Source organism: Monodon monoceros, unplaced genomic scaffold (assembly GCF_005190385.1).
Source record: "Monodon monoceros isolate NGI ecotype Baffin Bay Population unplaced genomic scaffold, NGI_Narwhal_1 Super_Scaffold_3, whole genome shotgun sequence".
NCBI lineage: Eukaryota > Metazoa > Chordata > Mammalia > Artiodactyla > Monodontidae > Monodon > Monodon monoceros.
The window spans coordinates 29,193,523-29,219,057 of NW_021703780.1; the positions used below are offsets into that span (position 1 = coordinate 29,193,523).

The 25,535-nt window shown below is 43.3% G+C and overlaps 1 protein-coding gene across 1 annotated transcript in view; it reads right to left on the bottom strand.

Annotated features, from left to right (window-relative positions):
• Nucleotides 1-9,594: 9,594 nt before the first annotated feature.
• Nucleotides 9,595-25,535, bottom strand: part of MEP1A (meprin A subunit alpha) — a 30,358-nt gene continuing 14,417 nt past the window's right edge. Inside the window, exons 8-14 of the mRNA XM_029243275.1 lie at nucleotides 22,706-22,927; nucleotides 21,796-21,945; nucleotides 17,647-17,862; nucleotides 15,760-16,233; nucleotides 13,214-13,387; nucleotides 11,944-12,244; nucleotides 9,595-9,760 (exon numbers count right to left, since the gene is read on the bottom strand). Of these exons, the coding sequence (XP_029099108.1) occupies nucleotides 9,595-9,760; nucleotides 11,944-12,244; nucleotides 13,214-13,387; nucleotides 15,760-16,233; nucleotides 17,647-17,862; nucleotides 21,796-21,945; nucleotides 22,706-22,927 (1,703 nt within the window). The remainder of the gene's footprint in view (nucleotides 9,761-11,943; nucleotides 12,245-13,213; nucleotides 13,388-15,759; nucleotides 16,234-17,646; nucleotides 17,863-21,795; nucleotides 21,946-22,705; nucleotides 22,928-25,535) is intronic.

The window sequence follows — 25,535 nt, forward strand, 5'->3', positions numbered from 1 at the left end:
GGCAGGCGGACTCTCAACCACTGTGCCACCAGGGAAGCCCTGTAAACTTCTTAATGAGATATTTTACATTCCTTTTTTTTTTTTTTTTTAGTACTAAGTGTTCACAATCTAGTGTGTGTTTTACTCCACAAGTGCCCAGCACATTTCCAGGGCTAAGGAGCCACATGTATCTAGAAGCTACTACACTGGGAAACACATATTTAAAGCACAAATCATAGATAAATGCATTCTGCTATTCTGCTTCCTTTCTCTATATGAACAGCAGGGTAGGAAAATGAATTTAAAACAGGCCTGTACCACATCATCCGGGCTGGTCTTTGCAGAGATGCTTACACATATGGGAGGTGGAGGGGGCATAAATCTGTAAGGCCTCAAATACTTCTCTTCCATATAACTCCTGCCCCTCCAAGCTGGCCTGAAAGCCACACTGTTATAAACTGTCCTTGGAGATTATTGACAAGCACGGAGTATCAGCCCCAGAAAATTGCAGCCTCGCATCTTTCCCAGAAAGGAGGAAGGGCCGGGAGAACCGCATCAGCCTTCTTTCTTGGAGGACGAGCTTACTGTCTCATTGGTGTGGCGTAGCAGAAAGAACACGGCTCCCAGAACAGAAAGACACCTTTCCTCACTCCCCTGGGCCCTTCACTAAAGTTCTCTGGTCCTTGGTTTGCTCATCTAGAAAATAGGGATCATTCTAATTACCTCTCAAGGCTGTTGTCAGGCCCCAAAACCATAGTTTATAGGAACATGTTTTGGAAACGAAGTATTACGCAAATAATACATTACCTCCATTATCTCTTTGAAAGGCAGAGAGAGGCTGACCACAGGGGAGCCTTGGGGAGGGGACAGTAAGCTCTGATGACCCTAGTGAGAGTCCAGGGGCGTTCTAGGCCTGGGTGTCGAGGGTCATCAGGAGAGCCCTGAATTAGGATGGGTAGGGCACTCTTCATCCCGTACCCATGAGGGAGTGAGACGGCACTCAACAAATGGTTGGCTTTGAAGATTTCCTTCAAGCTAATCCTATATGTGACAAGATGATTTTTCTTAAGAGGCCCAAAGCACACATGCAGGTTGGCAGTCTTTGGACAATGTTGCTCCAAGACATGCCTTTACATGGACCTTCTGTGCTTCCCAAAAGGGTCCAGTGCCTCTTCTGGAGTCCCGGGCATGACTCAGCCCCTGGCACACACAGCCCAGTGGGCATATATTGGGCCTCTGTTGCCCAGCAGTGTAGGGAGGACCTTGAGAGGCCCAGGCCTGCTCTATGACCCCAGGTGTCTTCAGAACCCTCCTGCAGGTGGGGACACCCTGCAGCTCAACTTCCAGCTGTGACTACTTCAGGGCCCTTTGAGCTCAGGTCCCAGAAGATGAAAGTCTGGGGAAGTGGGAGAGCCTGTGATGAGTGGGTCCCCAGGGGAGGCCTGCTCTGAGCACTGTCTCCCCAGCATCAAATGCGCCCACATAGCAGACTTCAGGTGCCCCTCCTTCCAGGAGCAGCAGCGTCCCTCACAGGCCACCTGCCCCTCCGGAGGTTCATTGCAAACCATCCCTTATCTCTACCGGTGTCAAGCAGTGGCCAAGAGGAGAGAATGGAATTGCCCCCTGGGCCAGGCCTGTAACATAGCCACCGCCACCTCCAGTAACCGTGGTACTGAAGGAAGTGACGATGAAGCCCCTGATTACTTCCCATTTACCAACCTCACCACCCCATCTTTCCTTCTGTCCTGGTGGACAGATGTCTAAGTCTATCCTCTGGCACATTCTAGAGAGGAAACAATTTTCATGACTCTATTCTTACTGAATATGGAGCAGACAGAAAAAGAAAGACGAAAAGATGGGCACGATTACTAAAGCCCGCCCTGTGCCAGACCCCTGTTATTTGTCTCCGAATACTATTTTCCCATGTGGGCTGTGTGTGGTCTACTTACAGGCATCTTGCCTATTTTTAGAATAATGATCTAGACATCTATTCTTTCCTTTTCACCTGTAAACTTTGAGATGAAGAGTTGAAAGGTCGTGAGTGTTCCCCCTGCAAGAATGGGCCAAGGATGGGGGTTACTCAACTCCGTTTCCACCCCAGGGTTTTTATTTTTTAATGCAGAGCCAAGTCCCAAAGGAAGTATGCTGGTGACTATTAGAAACTAAATAGAACAAACCCAGGAGTCCAGAAAAAAAAAAAGGCTTTTTCTCGGCATGAAAAGAAACAGGAACTGACTGGGCAAGTCCTGGGCAGACTGCTGTCACAGCCCACTTCCCAGGATCCAGGGATGACTCTGGGCCCCGCCTTCTTGGGTACTAATTTTAATGGGTACCATCCTCGGTCCTCCATCTGCCAAATCGCCCCAACCTCCGGCAGCGGTGGCAAGAGGCGTTTGAGTTTGATTAACCGAGGAAATTCGTACATCCCTTTACTGCTTTTCTGGAACTGTGAGCGCTTCCCATGCCCAGAGGCGCTCTGTTCACAGCTGTCCTGGTCAGGGCAGCCCTGACGGGATGGCCAACTGGGCTGATGAGTGACAGCTGGCCTCCAAGCTCCGGCTCCTCCCCAGCAGTCCGCCAGCTTCTCCTGAGGCTTGATCGCCACCTGGTGGTCATTAGAGGAAGCGCCTCCCTGAGCCCCTTGACAGAACCTCAAAGGTGTGTAGCTACTGTGGGCCCGTGGATGAGAGCCTGGAGGGCAGCGTGCAGAGGACAAGTAACTTGGGACTATGAACAGAATGACAGAAAGCAGGCACGAAAGAATCACTCTCTGTCCCCACCTCCTAACACTTCTATATCAATATTATGGGGCTTCCCTGGTCGCGCACTGAGAGGACCGCGTACCAAAAAAAAAAAGGACCATGAATCCAGGATTAAATTCAACTTCACAGCAAGGTAAATTAAGTGCCATAAGCCAAATCCAACCCCTGTCTGTGAATGTACTGCCCACGAGCTAAGAATCGTTTTTACACTTTTAAATGGTTGAAATGCAATCAAAAGAAGAGTAGGGCTTCCCTGGTGGCGCAGTGGTTGAGAGTCCGCCTGCCGATGCAGGGGACGCGGGTTTGTGCCCCCGGTCCGGGGGGATCCCACATGCCGCGGAGCGGCTGGGCCCGTGAGCCGCTGAGCCTGCGTGCCCGGAGCCTGTGCTCCGCAACGGGAGAGGCCACAACAGTGAGAGGCACGCGTATAAAAAAAAAAAAAAAAAAAAATATGTATGATCCTTGCAGGAGGAAAAAAATGATGTAGAAAGAGATGTCAAGGTATGGGGAGAGCCAGCATTCCAGGCACATAGTTCCAGTAGGTGTGATGGGTTTTACTGGCAGGTGTACATTTCTGCGAGATACTAGCCAGGATAGCTCCCTCCTTCTGTTTTTTCTCCTTCCCCATGGACAGAATCTTATTTATAGACCTAAAGACAAAGCTAAAAGCAGCCCCAGAAATCACCCAGTCCCCCCATTCCAGACAGGAGTGTGGAAGGTAGTTTGAGAAATAAACATGGGTGCCTTCCATGTTTCACAGGACCCTCACACTTGCCCATCAATGCACCTGCAAGAGGATGAGCCAGGACGGTCTTATTCCCTTTTCTCATTCACCCACAGAAACCTACTGCCGGGCTGAGCTTTCATTTTCAATCTGTGGTGAATCCGCTGCTGTCCTAGGGCTAAGTGACACGCCAGCCAGCAGCTGGTAAGTTTCTAGTCTAGTCTCCAGACACACGATGAAGAGGAGGCTGCTAGCTCTGCCAGCTGAAGTGTGATCCAAGAAGATTCAGGAGAAGTAAACAGTACCACCGCCAAAGGGCTGGCCCTTAGGGCAGAGGGACAAGCTGACCTGGGCTTGCATAAGAGGCATATGACTTCTGACTGCGGGAGAGTGTCATATGCCTGGGATATTACTCATACCCTCAGGATAGCTCTCAGCCCTTCTCCCTAACATGGGACACCCCTCTAACAGAAAACAAAATCACAAGGAGAGATGAGGCTTAACATGTACCAGGCTCCAGGAGAGGGACACAGCAAATGACATGAAATTTACCCTCCACTGAAAATGGCTGTTAACTATCTATATTAACTAACATTTATTGAGTTCTTACCATGTGTTTGGTGCTGTCCTAGAATCTCATTTAAGCCTGACAACAAATCCTTCTAGGGTTGAGTAAATATTCTTTTTCTCTTTATTTTACAGATGAATAAACTAAGCACAGAGAGGTTAATCACTTGCCCAGGGTCACACAGTTCAAGAATGGTAGAGTCAGGTGTTGAATGCAGAATGTCTGACCTAGAATGTGTGCACGTCACCACCACACTGCTGCTTCCCTGCGATGCACGCAGACTCCCATGGCAGGGAGAGCTCCGAGCACAGAAAATGAGAGAGGGACAACGTGGTGACAGAAAGGATGGAGAACTTAAGGCATCTCCAACCTTAATCCTGCTTTATAATTTCATCTCAGGGCAGCCCAGGGCATAATGGCCAGTGTTCTGGGCAAACATGGAACTACTTCCTTTTCTGGTCTCTGATGGAGCATGAAAGGATGCCAGCTATGTTGCTTTATTGAAAGTAGAGTTGCTCCACTGTGGGAAATAGCTACATTGACCCTGGATGAAGCCATGAAATGGAGCTTTTGACTTTGCCACATCTTGCCCTGTCAGTAACCCAACTCCTAAGTGTTCGTGGCCCACAGTCTGCCCTTACCTGTCTGGAGAATCTGTCAAAGCACCTCCATACCATCCAGACATTTTTAGCCTGTGTCCCAGTGTTCTCAGGACCACATTAGCTGCCCGATATTTTAGGGCAATAATTAATTTTAATTCACCCACAAATAACTTAAATTTCATAAAGGCCTCTCAGACACACCAACACAAAGGCATGTTAGCAATCTGGGGGCAGTTACGCCTCTGGCTCTCTTCAAATTACATGCCATAGGACATGGCTAATACTTTGCACTTCTACTTTGTTTCTTATATTTATCTCTTTCAGATTTCATAATAACTCTCCAATAAGAAGCCAGTACTTGGAAATGATCAAAGATTTACGTAAAGACACAGATAACTAGAACCAATTTTAAAAAAAAGAAAGTAGATCCCCCATTAGCCAACTGGTCGACTCCCCAAAGGGAGCAGCTTGACCGTACCTGCCATGTTAATCTTTACTCTTCATGCAAAAGAGTTTCCATGCGGTTCCACTGACCAGTGCCCCTATTTTTATTCTTGCCACAGACAGAGCAAGCATTCTCAGAATGCTGGATGCCATTTAGACACATAGGAGGAAAATACGATTTCCTAGGGATGAAGCGTATTCCCGAGGCTGTGTCTGAACACACGTGGACCAACTGACATTGGTCCTAATCAACTTGGCTACATCATGATTTCCCGTATGATGGGCAGACTGAAGCAGTAGCTGATTTGCTACTTGGATTCTTTGAATTCTCAGCTTCAGTTTGCAGCGTGAACACATCGTGTTGTTCGTTAGTGTTGACTGACGGCCGATTTGGTTGCATAAGTGGTGGGGAAGAGCTTGTGCTCTGGAGCCAGACCTTGTGCTTTCCAATGGTCAGCCCAGCATGTCTTAGCTTTGCGACCTTGGGTAAAGTCTCTTGTGACTCTATTTCCACAACGCAAAAGGGGATAATAACTGGACAGGTCTGACAGATGGTTGTGAAGAGTTGCTTCTTATAAAGCCCCCAGAAGAGTATCTGGCACACAGTGACTGTTGAATGAATTTAGCCATGATTATTTTGTATCAAACTGTGTGTATGTGTTTAGAAATTACACACACAGGAGGGAGAACCCAGATTTAGATACAATCTCTACTCAGGATCAAAATACATACACCCTCCCCATTTTTGCATTTAATTCATCATTAGGAGTTTTTGAAAGTAACCCTGAAGATACATGACATCCAAAATCATCATTTTGCCTAGGTTTGACTTTAAAATCATGCCCATTATGAAGCCAGAAAGGAAGAATAAGTCACTGAGCAAAATAAGGGAAGCTAATTAACTCACCAGCATAGGCATCTCAATTCAAGTTTATAATCTTATGTAATATAAGATTTTATTTAACCTTAGACTCATCCCGGTCATTTCCTCTCTTTACAGATGAGCCAATTATGTGCTGCAGCAGTTGAGTCACTTAAAGATCTCTCTGGGGCTTCCCTGGTGGCGCAGTGGTTGAGAGTTCGCCTGCCGATGCAGGGGACGCGGGTTCATGTCCCGGTCCGGGAGAATCCCACATGCCGCGGAGCGGCTGCGCCCGTGAGCCATGGCCGCTGAGCCTGCGCGTCCGGAGCCTGTGCTCCGCAACGGGAGAGGCCACAGCAGTGAGAGGCCCGCGTACCACACACACAAAAAAGGTCTCTCTGTTACAAATAATGAAACCACAACTCAGACTAGTAGAAGCGGGCGTGGACCTTTATTAGCTCCTGTAACTGGGGAAGATACTGGATTGGTACACCTTCAGACTCAGCTGAATTCAGGGGCTCAAACAATGCTCTCAGAGTTCTTTTTCTCCCTTTGTGGCTTTGTCTCCCTCTGTGTGTTTATTTCATTCCAAGACAGATCTTCAAGGAAAAAAATCTATGGGGCCTATGAACCAGAGTCTCAGATCTAAAAGGAAGAGAAACTCTTTTCTTCCCCATTGGTACATGTGTCTACAGCAGAGCAAGGAATTGTGATTGAGTTAACCTGAGTCATGTGCCGACCCCACAGAAACCATCTTAACAGTGAGGACTACGTCTTCTGTGAGCAACACAGATTCAAAATCATGGCCACTTAAAATTCAAGTTTATTTCTCTAGCCAAAAAAAGTGTGTAGGTAAGCAGTCCAAGACTGCTATGGCAGGCTCAGATCCACGTAGTTCTCAGGGATTCAGTACTTCCTGTCTTTTTGTTCTGCCCTTCCCAGGGTAAAACATAGCCCCACATGGCAGGATAAAGAATAGGGTGGGGGAAGCATGAGACATTTTCAGACTTTCAAACTACTCTGATTCAGGCCCACTACATAAGGTCAAGGAATCCAAGTACCCACATACAGAGAGGGCTTCCCAGTTTTTCACATTGCTTAGCTAAATCCCAAATCCCACACTGCCTAAGGATGTTGAAATGCTTTACTTCTCTATCCACCTCCCCATGACAGATACCTACTCATCCATCAACAACTCAACTCCTCAAAAGAATAAAGTATCTGCTAATCCCCCTGGTATGATGGAGAACTTCAGGCTCAGAGAAAAGCTAAATACACTGTCTGATCTATGATGAGCCAGATTCCTAATCAATCATGCAACCAACAGGGCTGACCATACATCATCAATGGAGATGAATCGAGATGGTGGGTATGGTGTTGGTGCTGAGAAATATCAAAATGTTTTCCCCTCAGCCTGGTACCTCCTTGTCATTGTTTTAGCAGTTTTAATTTCTAATACTAGATCAAAATTCTAAGTTACCCTTGACATTTGGGCTTCTGCTTCCTTCAGAGAGAACTCAGGTGTACAGGAAATGTTGTCCTCTGTTTAGGATGGGACCTCTCCTCTGAGCTGGACCAGATCTAGGCCAGGCATGGCCCAGAGCACATTTCCTTCGAATAAAACAAAAGAAAAACCATAGCAGCAACCACCGTGCCTGGAGCTCCCTTCTGAGGAGAGACGCAGGGGTGTGGAGGGAACACCTTCTCCAAGCCCAGCCTTAAAGTCAGTTGTGGATTTGCAGGGCTGTGAAGCATGTAGAGAAGCAAAGCTGCAGGTTATTTCCAATTTGGTTTTTGGAGATGAAGACTGGCTGGGTGGCCGGGTAGCTTCTCATCTACTCTGAAAATTAAACAGCACACTTTGCATATACTTTTCACTCTAGCTTCTTATCCATAATCCCATTTTATTACTCTGCAACCCTGTAAATGTTAAAGTGAGCTGGGAGGAGCTAGTCAACTATTACTTTCGTTTGACAGATGAGGAAACAAAGACCAAGAGCACGTGTGATTTTATGATAGTTGCAGAGCTGGTTAGATGGCCCTTCCAAGCCTGCAGCCAGGGAGCCTGATGTCCAGACCTCCTTTCTACCCACTAAAGCAGCAGTTCTCAGCCTCAGCATCGCCTGGGAACCTGCTAGAAGTGCAAATTCTTAGACCCTGCCCCCGATCTGCTGGATCAGAAGTTCTCAGGGTGGTGCCTACGATCTGTGTTTTAACCAGCCCTCCAGGGGATACTGATGCACCTCAGGCTGGAGAGTCAGTGCTGGGACTGGAGGTTGCATGTACTCCAAACTCTTCTCACACCTTTGCATTAAAGGGACCCTTCTTAACCCCTCGCGTTTATTTCCAGAGTGGTCATGAAGTATGTACTTAGAAAGCTGGTAACTGAAAGCCTGGACCATTCAGGCTCCTTGAAATATTTTCTTTTAGTAAACTTCTAGAGCCAGCTCCCTGTGAGGCTTGTGCTGATTAAGGATGGAAACCTCAGCTTTCCTTCTTACTTGATCTCTCCTGGAACTTTCTTGCCTCGGGTAGTTTTGTCTCCTAGGAACCACGGAAAGAAAGTGTGTCTACAAATACTCCCTTTAAATTCTCTTCTACCTGATACTTTCAATTTGTTAATAATTTTATACACGAACAGTATATAAATATACTTTATTTTTAAAATATTTATTTATATTTTTGGCTCCGTTGGGTCTTAGTTGAGGCATGCGGAATCTTCGTTGCAGTGCGCGGGCTTCTCTCTAGTTGTGGCGCATGGGCTCCAGAGTGCGTGGGCTCTGTAGCTGTGGTGCGTGGGTTCAGCAGTTGCAGCCAGGCTTAGTTGCCCCGCGGCATTTGGGATCTTAGTTCCCCGAACAGGGATCGCACCTGCATCCCCTGCATCGGAAGGCGGATTCTTTACCACTGGACCACCAGGGAAGTCCCTTAAAATGTACTTTAAAATTTAAAAAGATCTGAGAAAGAACTTTCCATACACACACACACACACACACACACACACACAAATTCACATGCAATTCTGGACCCCTTGAAGGTACTGACGAAATAGTTATTGAATTTATTAAAGACTTTCCCTTAGAATCAGAGGAGGAAAGCAAATGCGGCTGCTAGGAGGAATCTTTATTTGAAGTTCTTTAACACACAAGACCCTAAAAGAATAATAAACCTATTGTGTCTGATGGAAAACAGGTATTTGAGTGTTTGATTCTAGTACAAAAAACATATGCGTTTCATTGTATACATCTTACTTGCCGTAGAAAGGAGAGAGTTTCTATATCTTAGTTATTCATTCAATTACTGGCTCATTTATTCGTTTTTACTGAGTGACCATGCATGCCGGGCCAGGCAGACTCCCAGGCACTGGGCTAACACAGTAAAGGTGGGTCTGCCTGTGTAGAGCTTACAGTATATGGGAAAGACAGTCTATTAAACAAGGGATTTACAACTAAGGGATAAGAGCGTCATCACAGGACACACTAGATACATTTGGAGCACAGAGCAGGGTAACAGAACCATGTGAGGGTGGGGACAGGAAAACCATAAGGGTCACACAAGAGGCTGGAGGCAAAGCAAGGCCGATAGAAGCTGCCCCAAATGGGAAGGAAAGGGAGGGTCCAAGGGCTGGAGGTGCTTCTGCAGTCTAGTTGATGTCAGCGGGCATCACTGCCTGGCCTTTGGCGAAGGATGGAGATGATGGTGAAGGTCAATAAAACCATGCTGGCTGCGCCTCCGATCATCAGGCCCAGGAGGCTGCCGTGCACCTGCATGGCCTGACATCGCTCCCCAGTGTAGAAGAAGGTGTGGCCAGAGACGCACCTGGGGAGACAGGACACAGGGGTGTGTGGGAACCACCTGAGCCCCAAGGGCTTCCTGACAACAAGACCAACACAGCAGCAATGGCAGGGGACACTCAGCAGTTACATGCACCTGGCCTCGTTCAAAGTGCTTTACGCAAGTCAATTAATTTAATCCTGGAACAACCCTTTGAGGTGGTGGTTATTACCAGGCCATTCTTATCATCCTTATCTTTCAGAAAAGTTAGATAATTTGCTCAAGGCCACGCAGTTAGTAAATGTCTCACTCTTGAAGTCTAATCTCTGAAGGTCTGTCTCCAGACCCTGTCCTCTCGGCTACCATATGCAAAGTTCAGGAGGAAGGTTTGGGACACTTAAAGAATGTGTTTCCTGACACACAGTAGTGATGGTTCAGCAAACTCCACCAACGGATGCTGAAATTAGTGGGTGAGGGTTTGAGGAAAGGCAAGATGTCTGCATGGTCTCCGAGCGTCTCTCCCAAGACGTGTTAATTAAAGAGTGAGGAATGGTAACTTCTCAGGAGACAGGGCTGGCAGACACCCTCTTGGCCAGATGACAAGGTTAACGTCACCGGTAATAACACATATTGACATCTGGTACCCCTCACATGACACACTGAGAAGGTCATATCACGTCTTGGTTCTTACCCAAAATGTACAACCTCAATATAATCATGAGAAGACATCAGATAAACTCAAATTGAGGAACAATTTGTAAAATAACTGATCAATGCTCTTCAAAAGTATCAAGATAATGAAAGACAAGACCAAGGACCAGCTCAGGATTGAAGGAGCTAAGGAGACATGAAAACTAAATGGAACACGGGGTCCTGAATTGGATCCTGGAACAGAAAAAGTGTATTGGTGGAAAAACTGGGGAAATCTGGATAAGGTGTGTTGTTTAGTTAATACTATTTTTAGTAGTATTTACCTTTGTTAATGCTCATTTCTTGCCTTTGCTAATGTACGATGGTTATGTAAGATGTTGACTTTAGGGTATGGGGAACTCTGCTGCATTTTTGAAATGTATCTGTAAATCTAAAATTATTTCAAAATAAAAGTTTAAAAAAGAAAGAACATAGTGGAGATCAAAAAGAGCTGAGAAGAAATGTAGATGTTTTGAGCCAAGCAGACTATTAGCCAAGCTACTATTCTATCAAATGAAACTGATGTTTCTGTCATCACATACATCCTTTTATGAAATATTTTATGCAAATAACAAACATTATTAAAAGAACTATTAAATATAGCAAACTGTGCAGACAGGCAGACCTGGATTGCAAGTCTAAGCTCCAGCATTTACCATCTGGGTAATTTCAGACAAATTACTTACTTCTCTAAGCTTCAAATTTCTTATGCCCTAAACGGGGATAAGAAGGGCCTTTATGTCACAGGGTGGCTGTGAGGAATAATTTAGATCATGAATGCATACTGCTCAGGGGACCATGTGACACATAGCAAGCAGCCCCCAAATATCAGATATTCTTCTTATTATTGTTGAAAACATAAATATGATAATAGTACAATTGAACTAATGGACAATAGAAATAATAATTAATAACAATAATAACATTTGCAGTCAGGGAAGGTTTAAGCTTGGTTGGTCCTGAGTCCCTGTGGTGGAGCCTTGATGCTAAAAGCTCTGGGTCGGGACTTCCCTGGTGGTGCAGTGGATAAGACTCCGCGCTCCCATTGCAGGGGGCCCAGGTTTGGGCTCATGTGCATGCCACTAGATCCCACATGCATGCCACTAGGAGTTCACATGCCATAACTAAGGAGTCTGCAAGCTTCAACTAAGGAACCCACCTCCCACAACTAAGACTCGGTACAACCAAATAAATATATAAATGAATAAATATTAAAAAAAAAAAAAGCTCTGGGTCATTTTTGAGCCCTGCAGTGGAGTTCAAAGTTCCAACAACATTCAAGATGCTGTTGACAATGTCCCAGAGGTAGCAAAGGGATACACGTGAAGAGGCAGGAGATTTGGGACTCTTCTGCTCTGGCAGGACCCCTGCTCTGCCCTCTGATTCCAGGCACGGCTTTGTGGAGTCAAGGACCGACAGGGTTGACCATCTGATGGCGTGGATGCCCTGACCTGAGAACCGTGCCTTTTAGCAGGGTAAGCAGACATAGGGCTCCCCTCTGCCGACCCACACCTACCACCCCAGGCCACAGAGCCTACCTGCAGCTCGCCATCCCCTTCACGTTCACACAGATGCCTTCGTTTTGACAAGGGTTCGGGTCACATGGGTCTCTGAAGTACTGTGGCCAGTTGTGGTCCTCCATGGGGCCCGTGTTGTCCACCGACCGCTTCTGTCGGCTGCGATGCCCCTGGTCCAGGCTGCCCAGTAGGTCTTTCTCTAAGGAGGCCTTTCCCGAACCTTCTTCTGAAGCCGGCTGCTCCTGGCCTTGGAGAACGAGGCTTTGGGGGATCAGCCTGCTGTCTTTAATGTGAACTTCAGTCTGGTTAAGGTGGGTGATATCTCAAGGAAAGAGACAAAGGGTGGTGAGGAAGATATATGATTAAATCTGACAACAATTCACTTCCACTCCTGGAGAAAGCTCCCTGGGCTGCCTCTATCCCTCTTGGTCATCACCTTTAGTGACGTAGAAAAGTGGCTTTGAATCCAGCGGATTTTCATAATGCCAACTATTTTATAGATAGATTATTTTTAATTGAAGTATAGTTGACTTAAAATATTATATTAGTTTTAAGGTGTATAAATAGTAATTTGACATTTTTATAGATTACACTTCATACAAAGTTATTATAAAATATTGACTATATTCCCTGTGCTGTACATTACATCTTTGTAACTTATTTCATACATAGTAGTTTGTACCTCTTAATCCCCTGCCCCTATTTTGTCCCTACCCCTACCCCTTTCCCCTCTGGTAACCACTAGTTTGTTCTCTGTATCTGTGAGTCTGTTTTGTTATATTTGTTCATTTGCTTTGTTTTTCAGATTCCACGTGTAAGTAAAAACATACAGCATTTGCCTTTATCTATCTGACTTATTTCACGAAGCATAATGCCCCTCAGGTCCATCCATGCTGTTGCACATAGCAAGATTTCATTCTTTTTTTGCTATGTTTGTGTTTAAAGTAGTCCAATCACGATTTTATTTATTTAACTTGAGAAGAGAAGCATAAAGTGAGTATGGATAGACCGATTGAAGCTAAATTGAAGTCAGCCAACTGTCACATTTGATAAGTTATACAAAAAGGTGACACTAAAATTTTAGTTTCTCCCCAGGACAGTTAAAATCGAGATGGGAGTCCTTGAATAAAAGAGTACAATGTGGTTCTCTTAGAGCACATCTTTTTTTTTTTTTTAAACCTAGTCCCCCCAAAAGATCCCCACCTTCCATGAGATGCTTTAAAAAATCCATGTAAAGTCAATAGAACACCCAGAACATAGGATTACTTATTCAGGAAAACCAGCAAAATACCTTCAAAGTCCACAAACAATATAAGGTCGTCGTTTTTAAGGTAACTCCTCCTTTTCAGCATTTGGTGGGAGATGATAGCACCCCAGCCCCAGTCGATGCTTCTAAAACAGGCACAGCTCTTGTCATAGGACCCCATGACAGACGGCCTGTCCCAGATGACGGAGCCATTCATTGCTGCAAAGTTACAGGTTACAGAAAATCACATTATCGCTTTACTTTTCACTTTCCATCTGTCTTTAATGAGTATAGAGAGCTTTTTTTTAATTGAAGTATGGTTGATTTACAATGTGTTAATTTCTGCTGTATGGCAAAGTGATTCAGTTATATGTATACATATACATTTTTTTACTATTCTTTTCCATTATGGTTTATCATAGGATATTGAATATAGTTCTATGTGCTGTACAGTAGGACCTTGTTGTTTACCCATAAGAGCTTTGTTAATCAGAAAAAATGTGTTGGAAAAAAATCAGGTTATTTACCCTTTCCAGGAGAATTATGCTGGAGAGGGTGTGGAGAAAAGGGAACCCTCTTGCACTGTTGGTGGGAATGTAAATTTATATAGCCACTATGGAGAACAGTATGGAGGTTCCTTAAAAAAACTAAAAATAGAATTACCATATGATCCAGCAATCCCACTACTGGGCATATATCCTAAGAAAGCCATAATTCAAAAAGACACATGCACCCCAATGTTCATCGCAGCACTATTTACAATAACCAGGTCATGGAAGCAACCTAAATGCCCATCGACAGATGAATGGGTAAAGAAGATGTGGTACATATGTACAATGGAATATTACTCAGCCATAAAAAGGAACGAAATTGGGTCATTTGTTGAGATGTGGACGGATCTAGAGACTGTCATACATAGTGAAGTAAGTCAGAAAGAGAAAAACAAATATCGTATATTAACGCATGTATGTGGAACCTAGAAAAATGGTACAGATGAACCGGTTTGCAGGGCAGGAGTTGAGACACAGGTGTAGAGAACAAACATATGGGCATCAAGGGGGGAAAACCGCGGTGGGGTGGGGTTGGTGGTGTGCTGAATTGGGCGATTGGGATTGACATGTATACACTGATGTATATGAAGTTGATGACTGATAAGAACCTGCAGTAAAACAAACAAACAAACAAAACAACTTATACTAAACTTTCTTTGGGTTATTTGTATGGAAATATGTTAATATAAATGTTTCAGATATTACATGAAATTTCTAAAAATCTTATATGTTCTCGTGCAATAAGTCATAATTCTAGTTATTACTTTAAAATGTATATCTCAGAAATAACTAAATTTCCTTGTCAATTGCATTATTATGAACTTTCGTCAAATCTTTAACCGTGGTCATTTTTAAGTCTTTTGTCATTTACAGACAGGTCTGGGTATACTCTGATGCTTTTGCAAATATGTTCCTATAGAAGGGTTTCATCTTCAAGGAATTCATGGAAAAGACTCTGACAAGTACAGGTTTCTGGTAACTGACTAAACTGCTGAACTGAATGAATAAGCATTTTCAGAACCCTAATGGAAAACTAATGAACTCATAAAAGTGCTAACAAAGATCAAGATGAAAAAAATTAATTACGTGGGACTGAGTGAACTGATGAGGATGATTATAATTTTTGTAACTTTCTGTTTGAATAATAACCCCCCCCCAAAAAAAACCAAAACCCCTGAGAATTGGGAGGGGGTGGAGCAGAGAATCACCCCTGTGAAGGGTCATTGCCCACTACTGAGTGACTTGTCAATGAAGGGGAAGAGAGAGCTATAGCTTCTTCCTTTTAAGGCTTAAGTCTCTTCTTTTGAAAAAAAAAAATAGTTTGCCCGTTCCTTTATTCATGCAAGTTTGTTTCATGGACCTGCTGACAATGAGTAATATTCTAGGACTCAGTGCATTAGTTTTGCACAGAGCCTCACAAATTCTGAGTATTTGATAAATGATTAGCTGGATCTGTCTTCTCGGACTGAGCTCAGTGAGGCAGGGACTGGCTGGCTTGCTTGTACTCTAAGGAACTGGCACAGAGCTTGGCACCTTGCAAGCCCTTACTTAGATGCTTGATGGATGAATTCAGGAAAGAGAGAGAGAGAAGATGACACTGAAAATTTTCACTTACATAGAAAACAAACTTCTGGTTACCAAAGCGGAAAGGGGGTGGGAGGGATAAATTAGGAGTTTGGGATCAGCAGATACAAACTACTGTATATAAAATAGATAAACAACAAAGTCCTACTGAATGGCACAGGGAACTCTACTCAATATTCTGTGATAACCTATATGAAAAAAGAATCTAAAAAATATATGTGTATGTATAACTGAATCACTTTGCTGTACACCAGAGACTAACACAACATTGTAAATCAACTACACTTCAATGAAAGAAAAAAGAAACAAGGACATTTTAACTTAATGCTCCAACATGACATTGCTGTAGTTGTGCCCAAGGAGGAAATGTGAGGGGAAAGTTAATCTCTCCTGTACAGATGAGAACTGTGTCTGTTGGCCCTTCCAGGTGGAGGGGCAGGTCTTCTAACCACCTACCTGTAGACGTCTGGGACTTGGAGGTAGTGAACACCATGCTGGAGGACATTCTCTTCCTGACATCGGGTTCCTGGTCAAGTATTGTCATTATCACCTGTCTGTTCTCCACTGGCCACTCCAGGACAGCATCATTCTCTCCACTACACAGATGAAAGGCAAGTCCCAAGTACCCAGAGCTCCTGGAGATCGTTCTGCCATGAGGGTACAAGGTCAACCCCAAACCGTAGCCCTCTGAATTGTAGAATCGAGGGCTCTGAAGCTTGTCCCCTTTAACTGTGCTCTGCAGGACTTGAGAGAATTTCCGGACCGTCCAAACCCCTGCGGGGCATGGGGTTTCTGTCAAAGTGATGTCATCCAGGTAAATTCCCCCACTCAAGTTCTGGGGGTCACCCTTTGTGCCCTGGAAAAGGTAGCGAAACTTCTTTTCCTCTCTTAGTGTAACATGGGCAATTTTCCAATTTTGGTCAAAATCTCCTGAGGACAGAGAATAAAATTGGTGACAACTGTGACCAACATTTTTGGAGCACTTACTTGGAACCTCGTACTGTGGCAGGTGCTTTACATGAACGATCTCATGTAATCTTCACAACAAACACAGGAGAGGACTGCTATAAACTTGTTAAGGAACTTTTCCAAAGTCACATATCTAGTATGGGAAAATAGCTAAAAAAGAAAAAAAAAACAAAGACACACTCTGATTTATGATAAAAGTCTTAATCATGAATTTGTTTTCCATTATTACTCCATTCTGCACGTTCTGGGCTTTCCCCTGGGTTTGTTGGTATAAATGCACCCCACCCCCTTAATGTTAGCACTGAATGCACAAGTATTGGGCGGAATCGTATAAAACAGACCTTTGATAAGTTAAAGGTCAAACAATGGCAATTTCATATGTCCATATTTATAATCCTTGGTAACACAGCAAATTCTCAACTCTTAAAGGGCACCTAGCTGTCATCTCTCTATTTGATAAAGATGCTCTGTAAATTTCAGCCAGAAAAGTGAACCCCTCAAAACCATTATTTGTAGTATTTTCTACCCACAGAGTGACCTGGGTAGAGACAATTTGGGCCCCCGTTCTTCTGAGTAGCCTTTACTAAGGAAGCCTCCACCCTTCAAGAGCAGCAGCTTCTTCTAGAAGTGCGCAAAGAATGCTTCCTTTATCTCATTTTAATTGAGAAATTCTTTGTTGAATGGAAAACTAGAAAAACACGTCTCTCCTTTTCTATTTATGAACGAACCACCACCATAATAAAAGAGTGTAAGTACTTAGCTTTTATAACCCTGGATCTTGATTTTCAGTCAGATTACTCTCACAACCAACTAACTCCCTTAGCATTTTAAGGTTTTCATGATCTTATCGAAATACATAAAGTATCACTAAGGAATATATAAGTGATTTTAGTGAAGTTAATGTATACAAGTCACTTGCTTGCCACCAACTTCACAAGTAGGTTTCGAGTTACCTCAGTGTATTAAATAATGGTATCAATCAGTTTGCTGAAACAGATGCAGCTTCCCTTTTACCTTCCAATCTCCACCTTTGAATCACCAATTTTCTCTATTCTGTCTTTCTCCAAAGCTCTAGAGAAAACTAGATTTTTATATTCTGATTGGCCTTCTTTTTTCTTTCCCTGATTGGCCTCTTTCAATAGTATATTTCAGCCTCACCTGAACCCGCAATTTCTGAACGGCTAAAACATCCATTGAGTGGTTAAAACATGCCAGGCATTATGCATTTCAAAGAGGCAGAAGGGAGGTGGAGGAAAGGAAGGAAGAGGAGACAGAGGGGGAGGAGGGTGAAAAAGGAGAGGGAGGGGAAGGAGGAGAAAAAGCACAATCCCAAATGTGAAGCCCAATCAGGCCTCGCAAGATGCCTTTAAGTACCTTGAAAGGTCTTCACCTTGACCAGCTTGCGAACGTTGCCCGTACCGTCATCCCTCCTGACCCAGACGATGAGTCTGTCTGAAGGGCTTCCTGTCATTTTATAGAAAAACTGCAGGCATTGCTGCTTCCTCTTTGGGTAAAGAATCCGAGACTCCAACAGGGCTGCTTCCTCTGCTATCCCCAAGCTGGTACTGAAGTACATGAAGTAGCCGGCACCTATGGAGAGAGGACCCTAAAGTCCCACCTCTGGCCACAAATACCCCAGGGTGCCCTCAGCCCAGGCAAAGTGAAACAGTGAGCAACAGCCATCATCCAGGTAACAAAGGCTAGAACTCTTCTGGGGAAAATAAAAAGGTTGTTTGTCAGTAAATATTCTGTCTGTCTCCATGGACAGAGTTGCTGGTCAAAGTCACAGCTCTCCACTGCCTCTTTTGATTGCCTTTGCTTCCAAGGTTGTGAAATGTATACCTCTGACTTAAGGAAATACAGACTTTAAGCAAAGTTGATGGAATCTAGTGTCTGTGAGATGAATTCCATTTTCTTCATTAACTTTGTTGTTTAGAGATTCAATCCAAGGAAAAGCGATGGCCTCCTAGCTATATAAGAAACTGTGGGATTCAAAGTTTTAGGAATTGAATTTTAAATATTCACAATGAGAAGGGTTCAGTTTCATCCTTTTGTAGCCTAATAACTGGATGTACTATCAGTGGTAAAGAATCACCTTTACTGTGTTCTAAGAAGGGGCATTCAAGGCATATTAGGGACCAACTGAGGATTTCTCCTGAATGTAAAGAAAGCCTTGGAGGAACACTAAAAAAGAGGGGATAAAGGGTCTACATTTATGCCAGAGGCTGGGTTTGCCCAACTCATGTATCTCAAAATTCTCTCCCCCAAAACAAGCAGGTGGCTAAACAAATACATCACTTGGAAAACCAGCACACTTTTTCAAAGGCAAGGACAATGAACAATTCTTGCATATAAAGAAGTCATCTAGGGCTTCCCTGGTGGCGCAGTGGTTGAGAATCCGCCTGCCAATGCAGGGGACACGGGTTCGAGCCCTGGTCCAGGAAGATCCCACATGCCATGGAGCGACTAGGTCCATGAGCCACAACTACGGAGCCTGCGCGCGTCTGGAGCCTGTGCTCCACAACAAGAGAGGCCGCGATAGTGAGAGGCCCGCGCACCGCGATGAAGAGTGGTCCCCGCTTGCCACAACTAGAGAAAGCCCTCGTGCAGAAACGAAGACCCAACACAGCCATAAATAAATATAAAAATAAATAAATAAAAATGTTACCATTCTTTAAAAAAAAGAAAAAAAGAAGTCATCTAAACTTACTCCAATACTCAACCTCTTACCAAATGCTCCACTCAAAACATTTCATCAAGTAAAAATGAAGTGAGCGTCTACAGTTCCAGGTACTTTGACAATATGAGTCCTTGCCTCATCCTGCCTCACATATGGGGCATGAGCAAGGATGTTTAAATAAGCTTTCCACAAAGCTGAAAAATACCATATGTCTTTAATATATCATCAGGGTAAATTATATTTGCCGGTATGTTCTTCTCAATACTTTATCTTACTAGCCTTAGACTTTTGTGTCGTGAATTGCTGAGGGCTTGGGTTAGGGTAAACAAGAGCTCACAGGGCTAAGAAGGTCTCCTGGTTATCCTTGCTCAGGAATTCCACCAGTTGAGGTCAGAAGTATGAAGTGCAAGCCCAATAACTCAAGCTGAGGAGTCAGGAGACCTGAATTCTTGCCCTAGAGCTGTCAGTAACTGGGTATTCATTCATCTCTCTGGGATTCAAGTGGGAAGTGGCCTCTATCCTTTGAGCTCTTTGAGTGTATACATCTACCTGAATAAGGCAGTGCTCTCTAGCAAAGGAAACCCCGTCCCATTATGTACCTCCTGTGGAAGAAGCATAATGGCTGGTCAAGTTAACCTGAGAAAGCTTTTCTAGTTACCTCTCTGGGCTGTGGTCCTTTCCTTTCCTACTAAAATGCTAGAATATTCTTTCAGCAGATTCCTCTCACACGGAGATCACCTTTCTGTTTAGCTGGAACTTGAACATTAGCCTAGCAGCAAACCCACAGGAGAGATTAGATTAGAGGCTATGATGGAAATTTAAAGAGAACTTCAGGTGTAGATCACCCTTTGGACACTGGAGATTATACGTTTAACAATCTGATGTGTAACAGAGACTTTCGCCCTTTGCCAAGGCGCGAGGAAGAGTGGCAATTGTTGACAACCTCTGACATTCTCCCTGGTGGCCTGGTATCTGGGTGATAAGCTGGGTCTCTTCTGTGAAGGAACTCTTACCAACTCTCACACAGGCGTGGACTAAGGGACTTGAGGATAGTCCAATCTTTAAAAGGCTATTATAATCTATAACCCCGCCTGCTTCCAAATAGGGTTGGTACAATTTCAATGACAAGCACATAATAAAAGGGTGTTAAGATAGAAATTGAAAAATAAATAGAACCTCTGGAGAGAAAGGGAGGATGGGGGAAATAAGTAGGGAGTCAGGCTGCTGGTCTGCCTTTGAAGATTCTAGATGCATTATCTCTTTGCAAGCTCGCTGGGAAGGATCAATAGCTTGATGGTCAGAGAGGCTTACAAAAAGCCAAAAGACTTCAACAGCAGCAACAACAAAAACAACTTCCTGGGGTCACAATTAGCACGTGGTGGAGCCAGATTTTAAACCCAGGTCTCTCCTGACTTTACGGCTTTTTCGCTGCACAAACCATGTACAGGAAGCTGTTATCCAATATGGCAGCTACCAAACATATATGTCGACTGAGCACTTGAACTGTGGCCAGTCCAAACTGAGATTCGCTGTAAGGATAAAATATACACCAGATTTCAAATACCTACTGTAAAGAAGTGTGAAGCATCTCATTAATAGTTTTTATATTGATTGCACACTGAAATGTTAAGATTTTGGATATATTGGGTTAAGTATATTACTAAAGAGAATTTCCCTTGTTTCTTTTTTATGTGACTGTTAGAAAATTTTACACTACATATGTGGTGCGCACTGTAGTTCCACCGGAGGACACTGCTGTTAGAGACATTGCCCTAATTTACAAAGTCATATATATATATATATTTGGCTGCACTGGGTCTTTGTTGCTGCCCTGGGTCTTTGTTGCTGCCTGCAGGCTTTCTCTAGTTGTGGCGAGCGGGGGCTATTCTTTGTTACAGTGTGCAGGCTTCTCATTGCAGTGGGACCTCTTGTTGCGGAGCATGGGGTCTATGCACGTGGGCTCATTAGTTGCGGTTCGTGGGCTCTAGAGCACAGGCTCAGTAGTTGTGGCACACGGGCTTAGCTGCTCTGCGGCATGTGGGATTTCTCCAGACCAGGGATCGAACCCGTGTCCCCTGCATTGGCAGGCTGATTCCTAACCACTGCACCACCAGGGAAGTCCTACAAAGTCATATATTTTTTAAAATTAAAAAAAACTTTTTTTGAAGTATAGTTGATTTACAGTGTCGTTGTTAGTTTTAGGTATACAGCACAGAGATTCAGACAGATAGACAGATGATAGATAGATAGATAGATAGATAGATAGATAGATATAGATATTCCTTTTCAGAATCTTTCCCCTTATAGGTTATTACAAAACATTGAGTACAGTTTCCTGTGTTACACACACTCTATATAAACTAGATAACCAACAAGTACAAAGTCATATCAACCATTATGTCTGTATCAGTTTTGTCATCACTTAAATGAACCTTTCTTTTGCATGCCCAGAACCTGGATGCTTTTTATTGCGTTAATAATAAAGATATGTCAGGCTTCCCTGGTGGCGCAGTGGTTGAGAGTCCGCCTGCCGATGCAGGGGACACGGGTTCATGCCCCGGTCTGGGAAGATCCCATATGCTGCGGAGCGGGTGGGCCCATGAGCCATGGCCGCTGAGCCTGCACATCCGGAGCCTGTGCTCCGCAACGGGAGAGGCCACAACAGTGAGAGGCCCGCATACCGCAAAAAAAATAATAATAAAGATATGAGAAATGGTTTTTGTCTTCATTCAGAGTTCCAGGTTTGATAACTAGCATTCCAGCTGAGGCCAAACATGCCGGCTGCCATTCCCCCTTGAACCTGGAGAACCTCCATAATGTACCTCCTTGCTGCCTTCACTGACCTGTGCATCGTCCCTCCAAGGTGTGATCCGCTTGTCCAGGCTGGGTGCTGTCCTCATGGACCCAGTCAGCATTATCTCTGGTACTCTGAATCATCCCACAAATGTTTGCCTTCTCAAAATCACAGTGGTCCAAAAGGGTGTGAGTTGTGGCTGCAAATGATATTTTTGTCACCTGGTTAAAAATTTAAGGCCTCTCATGTCAAATACCTAATGACTTAGGCTACTAAGATGTCATTGTTTTAGCAGGATCATGAGCCTTTCGTTGTCTTGATTTTTCTCAATTGTAAGTCCTACCGTCATGCATTAGATAGCAGAACCTGCCAACACAGATGCAGCCCTACACACTTCACAGAGTCAAACTATAAAAAGGCTTACCATCATGCTTTTCTGTAAATGCCAACCATCGACTCCTTTAGATCAAGAATGAGGTACCTATTATGCTGGGCTTTGTTCTTAGTAGATCTTCTCTACATACATATTGAACAGGATTAAAGAATGTGTCTCTGAAGACCAATGGGGCCATTTTAGAAAACATCCCATCTCTGAGCATTAGAGGACTCCAGGAACCACTAACCTGGACAAAGAATTTAAGATACAAAATACTTTCAAGCCTATAACTATCTTGGGCTTTACATAAGGATGCACCCTTCAAAGGGAAGCTGAAGAAGTTGGACAATTCCAGCTCCTTACATTGGCCCAATATTTTCACTTTACAGAACACAAACACATAATTGATTTTCATGACCATCTTGTGGGGTAGGTGTTACAATTTTTTCTAAGGATAGGGAAACAAATGTCCTTAATGAAATGGACAAATTAACAAAATTAACAAATTAACACAAAGGAAAATGTACAGGAGTCCCGTAAGGTCAGGGGGGGTTACCCAGTCCTCAGACCCAGAGGTACTCACTGCAGTTGTACATTCTGTTCAGCCTCTCCAAATCGATAGCACTGAAATCCAGGCGCTGCCCAATGATGGAGTTAAACTCAGGGATCTTGGCTGTGATGGTGGGGACACTAGCATTCTTGTTAAATGAGAGAGGCTCGTAGTGCATCAAAGACTCGTAATCATAGGGTGTGTTGAGGTCTGTGATGAAGTTGTCATCGTAGGTGTTAAAGTTGTGCTGATAACCTGTCAAGGAGGGAATCCACAGGTCCTGATCAGTCATGTCATTTCCCCATCCTACCCTCTTTGACTAGATACTCAAGCAGAGACCAAAATAAGGGAGGGGGGGCAGAATAATGCATCTTTGATCTAAATATATATACATATTTAACATATTTTATAATTTGCACAATGTATATAAAATTAATATATATTAATTTTTACTAATAACATTGTAAAGTACTAATATATTATATAATAGTACATACAATTATTATAATGGATATTAAATAGAGAAAGCCTGTGGGCAGCAACAAAGACTCAACACGGCCAAAAATAAATAAATAAAATTAATAAATTTTTTAAAAAGTAAGAGGAAGTTGGTTTCAGTGGGAAAGAGTCATGAGCTGGGGCACCTTGTCCAGGTCAGGAGAACTGATTCTGAGAATCTTTCCCTAACTCCTTGTTCAGTAAAATTGTGTGGTAGCTTGAAACTGGCATAGTAATTAAACAAATGGGTAAATACTCCCAAAGAGAAAAAAAATACATGTTATAATTAATAATAAATATATACATATTATTAAATATGTGCATAATATATACATATATTATAATGTAAATATAATGTAAATATACAATGCATGTTATTAAATGTATATTTAAATCAAAGATTCATTTTTATACATATAAATAAATAAATAAATGTGTGTGTGTGTATGTATGAGGATTTAAGAAAGAGAAGGTAAGATATCAAAGTGGAGGCAGGTATTCCTCATGGTAGGAAAAGGAATTTTTGAACTCAGGAAAATATTCAGGATTGATTCATCTTGCTAACAGCCAAGTACCTCATCCACCAAGAGCTGTACCTGGCCAGCTCTCCAACAATTTAGGAAAAAGAAATCTAACGGGCAGAAGGAAAGTTTAGCACCTGGCGAGAAAGTGGCGTCCTGTCAATCAAGGCTCACACTCTCTTGTTCTAGAAATTGCCCCATGGTGAGAAAAACAGAATAGGAAGAAAACTGACTTTCCTTTCAAAATAGAAAATGAAAATATTTTAAATGAGATTAGCATAAGTAAGAGAATATGCCCTGCAATGTGAAATGCTGAAATGAGAAACCACCCAGATACTCTTTTAATTCAGCAGCCATCAGGAATTTACTGGTTCAGCTGTAATAATGGGAAGTTCACGGTTAATTCCCTTCTTAGGAAGTGATAGAAAAACTGAATGAGAATACTCATAACTCTCCCAGTCAAAACTTCCCACCTTCATCATCTCTTTCTCCCTTTCTAGCTTCCCATCCAACTGTTTTTAATAATTAGAAGAAAATGTGACCAACTTTCAAAGACATCAACTCAGGTACACTCAGGATTGGAGAAGTGTGGTACAGCCTGGCAGTGGTCCCCAGATGCTTTTGGAAAAGCCCATGAACCCCTTTGATCAAAACTTGTTTTAACTATAAAACGACAATACTGATGTTACATCCTCCCAACTCACAAGGGTTTTATGGGGACTTAATCCAAGAGGGATCGAAGCATTTTCAAAGTTGGTACAGAACTGCAAGAAATAAATAACCCCAACAGGGAAGGAGGAGAGTCATTCCTTCCAGAGCATGTGGTCTTCAGATGGCCGTTAAGGGGGCAAAATTATAAAAAGCATTTAGGGGGTGTGAGGACTTGGGCATGGGTCTGGGGTCTCCTGGTAACTCTCAGTGGTATCTTAAGGCACTTTCAACTCACTGGCTGTTTTCCTTAACTTGCAATAAAATCATCAGGTTAAAATAGATAGTTTTATTCTTTATTATCCAAGGATACTTATCAGAATGCTTTACCAAATAAATTTTTTTAATACATTTTAAAATTTAACTCAACACATTTTTGTCATGCCTACTATTTACTGGGAGCTGTGCTAGGTGGGTGGTGGTCCCTGGCAGTGACTAGGACAGGCATGGTCCTTCAGGGAACTCACAGCCGAGAGGTTGAAGAGGAAGTGATCTTGTAAACCAGAGCTCATGGGCAAAACTTTTCTGTAAAGGGTCAGATAGAAAATACTTTTGGCTTTGCAAGATGTATGGTCTCTGTCACAACTACTCAACTCTGCTGTTATAGCACAAAACCAGCCATAGGCAGTATGTAAACAAATGGGCATGGCTATGTTCCAATAAAGCTTTATTTACAAAAGCAAACAGATATGGCCCACAGACTGTAGTCTGTAGACCCCCTGCTAGACCTCAGAAGTGTTTTGCTTAATAAAAGAAAACAGATCCAGAAAACACAATTCTGACTTCAGAAACAGAGATGGATTTGGGGAGAGAACTATACGGCCAATAGAGTATCTTCCTAGGTTAAATAATAAGATTGCCATCAACTGAAGATGAGATGCAATAAAGTCATAAATTACCCTGAGCAATAATACTGCCCTTGCTTATGATCTAAACTGGATTTGATGTCTCATTTGAGAAGCGTTCTCCAGTGATTGCAAGCAGTTTAGATATATGAAATTACACCTAATGAAAACACAGACAGGAGATGAGCAAACATGGTGAGTCATTCATGCTCAACCCAAAACTGAGCATGTCTGCAAATTATCCTTGTAAGTGTACAGGCTCCCTCTGAGAAAGGGGACCTCATATGGTCT